This window comes from Solanum stenotomum, chromosome 4 (assembly GCF_019186545.1).
Source record: "Solanum stenotomum isolate F172 chromosome 4, ASM1918654v1, whole genome shotgun sequence".
NCBI lineage: Eukaryota > Viridiplantae > Streptophyta > Magnoliopsida > Solanales > Solanaceae > Solanum > Solanum stenotomum.
In genome coordinates this window covers 57,904,413-57,913,175 of record NC_064285.1, presented here as the reverse complement: position 1 = coordinate 57,913,175, position 8,763 = coordinate 57,904,413, and the positions used below count along the sequence as shown (strand labels likewise).

The 8,763-nt window shown below is 33.8% G+C and overlaps 1 protein-coding gene across 2 annotated transcripts in view; it reads left to right on the top strand.

Annotated features, from left to right (window-relative positions):
* LOC125861838 (guanosine nucleotide diphosphate dissociation inhibitor 1-like) overlaps positions 1–8,532 on the top strand; it is an 18,819-nt gene extending 10,287 nt beyond the window's left edge. For both annotated transcript variants that reach the window (XM_049541720.1, XM_049541721.1), the window contains exons 11-13: positions 7,152–7,362; positions 7,446–7,520; positions 8,262–8,532. In XM_049541720.1, the coding sequence (XP_049397677.1) occupies positions 7,152–7,362; positions 7,446–7,520; positions 8,262–8,312 (337 nt within the window). In that variant the 3' untranslated portion in view covers positions 8,313–8,532. The remainder of the gene's footprint in view (positions 1–7,151; positions 7,363–7,445; positions 7,521–8,261) is intronic.
* Positions 8,533–8,763: the final 231 nt, after the last annotated feature.

The following is an 8,763-nucleotide window of genomic DNA, read 5'->3' as shown; positions in this document are numbered from 1 at the left end:
ATTAATTCGATATTTTAAACAAAAAATTTAGATATTCAAAAACTATACGAAAAGTTCTATAAATTTTAAATTTTTGCATATCAATATGATGAAAAAATACATATAGCATACGTAAGATTGGGCTTACTAAAAGTGCAAAGATCAAAAGGGAAGGTAATTAATATTTGGTGTATTTAAGTTTATTTTAGTTGGTGCTATTTTTACTCAAATTGAAAATTACATAAATTGGACCCATTATGTAAAATATTTACTCAAATTGAACCCAACCCAATATATTTATCCTGATTGGACCCACAATCCAAACTATTTACCTGACTTCCCCCTTGTTCTATTCACTAAACCACTACTGATACCTAGGGCTGGCAGGGGGACCGGGTCGGCCCGCGACCGGTTCAAGAACCGGTTCGTCGAACCCGATCCCGTAAGTTCTCGCGGGTTGGGAGGGGTTCGAGATAGGGGACCGGTTAGGGGTCGGTTCACCCTTTGGTCCCGGTCGAACCGGCTCGGTCCCGGCCCGGCTGAACAGGCCGGTTTCACGGGATCCCCTCAATTTTTTTTAATTTTTTTTTTGTTTTAAAATTATATCCATTGAGGACCGTTGGGGCAACGGCTAGTNCCCCCCCAACGGATTTATTTACCTTTTTCACTTCCCCAACACCCCCTACCACCCCCTATTTTTAATACTTTAATTTAAACCCTCAAGTTATCATAAATACACTTTAACCCATTTTTAATATTATAAATACCCCTCTATCCCTTATTATTTCTTACAAAATCATCTATTTTCTATATCCTCTCAATCTTAAGTCTCAATTTTTTATTCCATTTAAGTCTCATATTATATCATAATACATATATTTCAATTCTAAATTTTCATAACATATATAATTCTCATATTTGCTATCAAGTATTGGAGTTCCAAATTACAACAAACTATAATCTTCAAGAATCAGTTATAACGTTTGCTATTAACGCAGACGTTTGGTACATTCATTTAATAATATTTATATTTTATTTTTTGTCATTAATTTTTGTGTTATTATTATTTTTATATTACACTTTACATATAATTAAATATGAGTTCTAGCAAAAAAGATACTGGTAAAGGAAAAGAGAAAGAACCAAGTGGCATTAGTAAATTATTTAATTTTAATAAAAAAAGTAGTAAGGAAAAAAATAAGAGTAATGTGGTGGTACTTCTTCTAAATCAATGTCTAGAGTTAGATTTAATACAAATGATTCTACTTATGTTGATGATACTTCTTATGATATTGATTCAAATGTTCAACTCGATCATGAAATTTTACAACAAATTTATAGTGATATTAATCCTTATCTTGATGAAAATTCAGGTGAAGAATTAGAAGTTGGTTCGGGAGAAGAGGAATTAGAAGATACACCTACTAGTCCGGTGACAGAAGTTCCAAATTCAACGAAGTAAAATTGTGGACGCCCACTCCTTATACCTCCTACAAGGGAGAAGGTGAAGTATCAACGCCCTAAAACTTCTGTTGTGTGGCAATTTATGACTTTAGATAAGGAAAACTCTATTGTTATTTGTAATAAGTGTAAGCAACCTTTTAAACATAAACAAGGTGGGACGGGGGGCTTAAATAGACATTTGTTAGCTTGTGTGCCGATTCAATATAAAGAAGCTAAATCATTAGCCGATAGAAAAAAAGGAATTCCAGTTAATGATTTTGATATTAATGTTAATGAATCGGTAGGGGCTTCTAACATGGTCCAAGGAACATTAGATCCTTCTAACCCCGGTGGTCACTAACACAACGTAAATATAATAATTAAAGAGATCGCGAAAATTTAGCTAAAATGATTTCTGTTTGTGGTTTTCCTTCACATCCCGATTTTTATTGAATATATTCAACAAACTTATAATCCTACTTATAGAGGTTTTTCAAGAAATACTGTTAAATCTGATGTTTTTGTATATCAAGGTAAATATTGTCAATATCTTCGTTGTATATTTAGCATATTAGATTGTAGAGTGTCTATAACTTCGGACATGGATCGTAGTGTTAATGGACGTGATTATTTAACTATTACAGCACATTGGATTGATCATAACTGGAATTTGCAAAAAAAAATCTTAAGTTATAAAGAATGTGTAGAGAAAAAAACGTGTGCATATTTAGCTTCAAATATTTTGAGTGTTCTAGATTATTACATGCTTATAGATAAAGTAATGTCTATCGCATTAGATAATGCATCTAATAATACAAACGCTGCTAGTATGTTAAAAACTAGATTATGTCCAATTGATGTTAATTCTTTTCATGTTAGATGTGTTGCACATGTATTAAATTTAGTTGTACAAGATGGTATTTCATTAATTAAATATGGTTGTATGAAAATTGAATATATTGTTGCCTGGATTTTTTATGTTCATAGAGCTGCTAGAATTAGGGAATTTAATGAGCGTTGTGTACTATGTGATTTGCCAAGACATATTAAAACAAGGTGGAATTCTTTTTACGAAATATTTTCAGTTGCTTACGAATATAAAAGACCCATACAAATGGTGTTTAATGCTCTGACCCATTAGAGAGAATTTGTGAAGAAGATTGGGAAGAAACTAATAGAATTTTTATGATGCTACAACCATGTTTTCTGAAATTTTTATCCTATTATTTCATCAGTATTAATAAATATTTGTGTTATTTTAATTCAATTTTCTAAATACAAAAAAATTGAAAAATTTTAGAGTTGCAACTGACTATAAATTACGAGGTGTGCAGGGACCTGTTGACACTTTTTATGATACTTTAGAAATTTTACCGGAAAAAAATTCAACTTGTGAAATGTGTAAGTCTAGCATAAAAGTAGAAGCAAAATTTTTGTATGAAAAATATAGAACTACAGGAGGAGAAGTTGGTCAAACTTCTAATCCTCAGTGTAAAGCTCGAATTTCAAGTTATATGCGAGGTTTTCTTGGTCTTAATTCTACTAACAGTGATGATTTTGAAGAATATCTTAATCAATCTATATAAACAGTGGAAGACGGAGATGACAATGAAGAATTATTAGCATGGTAGAGGAGGCGGAGCGTTGCATTTCCAATTTTGAGCAAAATGGTGCGTGATGTTCTAGCTATTCAAGCTTCATCAGAGACTACTTTTAGTGCGGCAAGGTTTCAACTTGACGATCATAGACATTCATTGGCGAAAGAAAGTTTCCAAAGTTAAGTTCCAAACAAGAAGCTTGGATTAATGCGGTAATTGGATCTAGTGATGATGAATCAGAGTCGCAAGAGTTTCTAGCAAGTTTGCCAATACCGGAGGATGTTACCGTCGATATGATGTGACAATTAGAATTGAATTTTAAAGAAGAATACAAATATTAGATTACATCCGAGAACTAATTGAAACAGAACCCTTCCTAGAAGGTGGCTGCGTAAATTAGTTACTCATCTAATATTAATTTTACATATGAGAACTTATTGAAACAGAACCCTTCCTAGAAGGTGACTGCGTAGATTAGTTACTCCACTAATATTTGTAACTTCTAAGTTGCAATTAGATTTTATTGAATAAATTTGAAGGCTTTATTCAAGTCTTTTTTTATATAACTATTGTCTTGCATTTTAATTTTAAAATACTAACTCTACTAATATTTGTAACTTCTAATATTTTATTGTTTTTTGTATTAAAACATAAGACTATATCACTATTTCAAGTTAAATTCTTTTAAAATACAAATTTGAAAACTTAAGCATTTTTTATTAGCTAAAAATGTTATTGAAAACTAAATAAACTAAAAATGCTATTCAATGACATATAATTTCAATACATATAAAAATCCCACGTCCCGTCCTGCCAAACCCCGTCCCATCCCGTATATATAGTGGGACGAATTTTTATCCCCCCCTCGAATCCCGGCCAAGGCGTCCCATCCGCTTGCCAGCCCTAAGGAGGGTATAGAGGATGCTGGACATATTTTAAATTTTTTATCTTCTTTATAAGTTCAGTAGCAATTTCTTGAGTTGGTCTTTTTTGGGTCACTGATGTAAATCTTTTTGATGGTTGCTAGCATACCCTCATTGCTGAGGAATACAACTTTACCTTTATAAAAAAAAAAGACTACTTTTCTAGTTGCATTTTTAAATTTCTCTATACTCAACTATAATCATCTCATTTTCAAAGTTCTTAGCATATGTGCAACATTTGCCATGGCTTTCGCTCCTTGCTTTCTTTATGATATATCATGTTATGTTATAGTTTTTGATAGGGAAAAGGCATAAATTCACCCTTCAACTTGTCCCGAAAAGTCAGTTACACGCTTAAACTATCATGATGACCTATAACACACTTATTCTTGTTAAAACTGTAACTAATACCACCTCAGAACTGACGTGGAAATTTAATTAAATTAAAAAATAAAATAGGCGCGTTAGAGTCGAAAATAAAGTCAAAAATAAATAATTTTTTGACCCCCACCCCCCTCTATTCTCCTTCTTCGTGCTCATCTTTTCTTATTCTCCTTTAGAGTTCTTTATTTTTTTTGTCACAACTCTACAATCTCTCACTCAATTTCATCATTACTTGAGAATTCTCCACTAATTTTCACCGATTCACCAAGAAAAGTAATTTGCTAATCTATATTTTACAACCCAATGACATCAAAAGAACATTGAAGTGTCTAACCCCTAAATCCCCAAACCATTAATACCTAGAAAAGTTAATTGTTCTCCACCCCCATATATCAAAATTATCAATTTTACACAGCACTGCAGATTTGATAGAGTGGGGGTTTGGGTTCAATGACGATTTATACATAGCAAAATCAAAATTGGCTCGACAATATAAAATTGATCGGTATCAAACTAAAATATTTATTTCAAGTTTCACAACCCATTACCATCAAAACACTAATAACTAAAAAAAAATTCAAAACAAAACATTACCAGTTAATGTTCATTTGACTCATATTTGAAAACTCAGAAGAAAGGAAGGTGTTTAAATAGGGCTATGAAGCTAAGAAAGATAAATTTTGGGTTTAAAATTCAGGTCAGTGATGATGACAAGTGGGATGAAATCGTATTGGGTAATAACTTCGATTTAATTTGATATCATGTCCCCACTCCTTCAGGAACATTCCAAATCGTTGCTACTCCGTCGATTAACTTGTCTGTCGCAATAGTTTGTATTGTATATGTTATAATCAGAAGAAATAATTGAAAATGGAGTCATTCAGGTGAGGAAGAAGAGAAAAAAATGGTGTCATTCAAGTGAGGAAGAGGAGAGAAGAGAGAGGTAAAAATGGCTGTGAAAAAAGTGAAAAAAAGGAGAGAGAAGATAGAGGCAAAATTGGTTGGGAAAAAAAGTAAAAAAATTAAAAAAAAATTACACGTGTATGCTTGCATAGATCTGGCAGGCGCGTGCGCACAACGCTAGTATGTGTGACTGGTTTTGTACATTAGAAGGTGGTATTAATTACACTTTTAACAAGAATAAGTGTGTAATAGGTCACCATGATAGTTTAAGCGTGTAACTTACTTTTTGAGATAAGTTCAGGGGTGAATTTATGCCTTTTCCCTTTTTGATATTTGAAAGATTTTCAGTTTCATGATGATGCACTCCAAGTTACCATAGCGAACTTTTAGAGCCCATTTTGATTGACTTTTTAAGTCAAAAATAAAAAGTCAAACTTATATGATTTTTAAGTCAAAAAATAAAAAGTTGGGGAAAGCTTACATTTGGTTTTTAACTTATTTTAAGTCATTTTTTAAACTTATTTTAAGTTATTTTTGACATTGCCAAACACTTCCTAAGCCATTTTTTTTACCTATTTTAAGTTATTTTTATATTTGCCTAATACTTTCAGAGACTTAAAAGTAGGTTTGACCAACTTTTAAGCCAATCCAAACAACCAAGTTCGTTCTCTCACATTCTGATACTGTTTTCTTCAGCATCTCAAAGCTCCTATCATTTTTTGATGACTGATTCCCTTGACTTGATATCTTCTTTTGTCTGCTTTAATTTATTATCAAGGATGGGGGTGGGTTGTTTGATTGTTCCCATCACATTTATTTGGGTATTTAGCTCAAGTTTTCGGAAAAAAAAAGTTTTGGAGTACGTTGGCTTCGGCACATTCCTTTTCTTGATAGATCTGACAGTGTAACTCCATCCCATCTTCTGCATATATTGTTGTGGAATTGGATAATATCTTTCTGTGCCATTATAGGTAAAATGATATTTTGGGTGAGCTTGACATGGTTAATATATTTATGAGTGGATACTAAACAACTAAAACTTGGCTGGGAATGGCCCGGTTTCAGCTTTCTTATGTTTCAAATTTCAATATAAAGCATCCTTCGGGTGGCCCAGTGGTTTGGGCTTGGGACTTCCATGTTAGAAGTCTCAAGTTCGAAACCCCTTTCCAGTGAAAGCAAGGGGTTTGCCTTCTGGGTTAAGCTCGTCACACTGAGCTTGAGCTTGCCTAGTATGGGTTACCTCTCTTGTGTGGTTTGCAAATTGTTGCATAGGAGCGGGGGTTTTACCTTGTACACATCCAAAGGGTAGCGGCGGCAGGTTTCCCTTGTCATAGAAAAAAAGAAATTCAATAAAAAGCTACAAATTTATTCCATCTATTTTTGGGTTCAGATCGTTAGGTACTAGGTGGGGAAATTGGTTGGGGACGACACTTGTTGGTAAATGGAACATTACTAGTGTTTTATTAAGTTGATTTCAAGTATTTATTGTATTTTTATTCAGGATCTAGAACGAGCCGTGGACTATAAACAAGATCTGCTTTTGTGCATTGTTGATCTATACCAACTGTAATGAGCTTCCTTGAGTAGTAGAAACATGGATTACAAATACATGGCTGCTAACTAGTTATTGTATCCACTAATATTCTACAAGTAATGAATCATTGCTTGGAGTTTTGGTTTACCGTTGAACTAACAACTAATGCAAAGAACTATGAACATTATACTAAGCAGTTTGTAGATCTGAGAGATTGTCTTATTGCTGATTGCCATTAGTATCAATACTATTTCTACTTTATATGCTCCTGGAGAAGCTATTTGTCCTTGAAAATATTATTTGTGCTGACTTGGTTTTGCAAAGATCTCTTTAACATTTTGGATGTTAGAGGGATCTTTTCTTACTAGGTTTTGTTTGGATCTTCAGGTACCTGTTCTGTTGTTCTTACACTCATAATGTTGCTCCAAAGGGTAAATTTATTGCATTTGTCTCAACAGAGGCAGAAACTGATAATCCGGAGAGTGAACTGAAGCCTGGCATTGATCTTCTAGGACAAGTGGATGAGATCTTCTTTGAAGCATACGACAGATTTGAACCTGTCAATGAGCCCTCTTTAGATAATTGTTTTATTTCTACTGTGAGTCTCTCTTTGAGTCACTTTAAACTCTGATTGTCATAAAGTCTTCCTAGCATGACATGGCCAGCTTTTTTCTTGAACAGAGCTATGATGCTACTACTCACTTTGAGTCGACTGTTGATGATGTCCTCAATATGTATACGTTGATAACTGGAAAGGTATGTTTTCATTTTGGTCCATGTTGCATATTCTGGCAGACATTGAACTTGCTAAAGAGTTCGAAGGAATGCAGTTGGTTGAACACTCTTAGCTGAATCCTTGATAAATAGTTTCTTTCTGACAGTGATATGACAAATTGCTATATCAACTGAGATCAAGGCTCACTTCTGATGATAAAGTTGTAGATTGAAGGTTTATAATGGCATTGCTAATTTCTTGTAAATGCTCTCCCTCCCTTCCTTTTCCTTTTCCTTTTCCCCTCCATATCTCAATCATGAGTAGCATACATACTGTGATGGTGTACAGTTAGTTATTTCTTTGATCCTGGATTTTTTAATCTTAATAACCTATCACTGATGGCTCATTAAATCTTGTCCGTTTCAATGTCTCTCTTTATGAGGTGAGAATGTGAGATGCGAGTCTAGGTAGAGCAGTTATTGTACCAGCTGTATATTTAGAAGAAAATAGGATCCTGGGGGATATTTTTTTAGCACGATACTTTTACTTTCTGAAGGCGGTTATATCGGAATAACTTGCTCAAGACATCTGATATTGGAGTTTTGCCTCTTTTACATCAAATAGAACTTTCAATTAGTATACATTGTCACCTTCAACTCTTTTTCCCTCCACCCTTCCTTGAAAAAGGGAAGGGTGTAAAGACTGTTATGTGTACTCTGTGAAGGATGTATTTTTTGAATCTAGAGTACCTAACAGAGGTTGACTCAATTGTCTTCTTTCAGGTTCTGGACCTCAATGTGGATTTAAGTGCTGCGAGTGCCGCTGAAGAATGAGATGGTCTCTTCTTCCTGTGTACTTCTATGTACTTTTCTTTGGTTTATTCCTTCATATGTCACAAAATTGCGGTAGATTTTAAAGTAGAAATGGGCTAATTGTATTGTTCTCTCTACTCTGAGTTGACAGTTATTGCCCTTTCTTATAAAAATATGTTTTGTAATGCACGATGAAATAATGATGTTTGCTGAAGTTGTTAATATGTATACTGTGGGTTATCTTGCACTTGGCGCCTTTTTCCCTTGTTGACTATCCGAGTTTCATGTCCTCTTTGTAGTTGAATCATATCGTTTCTCATATTTGATGTGGTGGAGGTTACGGATTACAGTAGAAGGTTAGTAAGTCGTTGAGCTCTGACTCGCTTTTCGGTGGGTTTAGGCTTGGTGGGAGCTTAGGATCACCGTGTATATCGTAGTATTATCCCGTATGCATGTATTTTCTTTTAGTTAC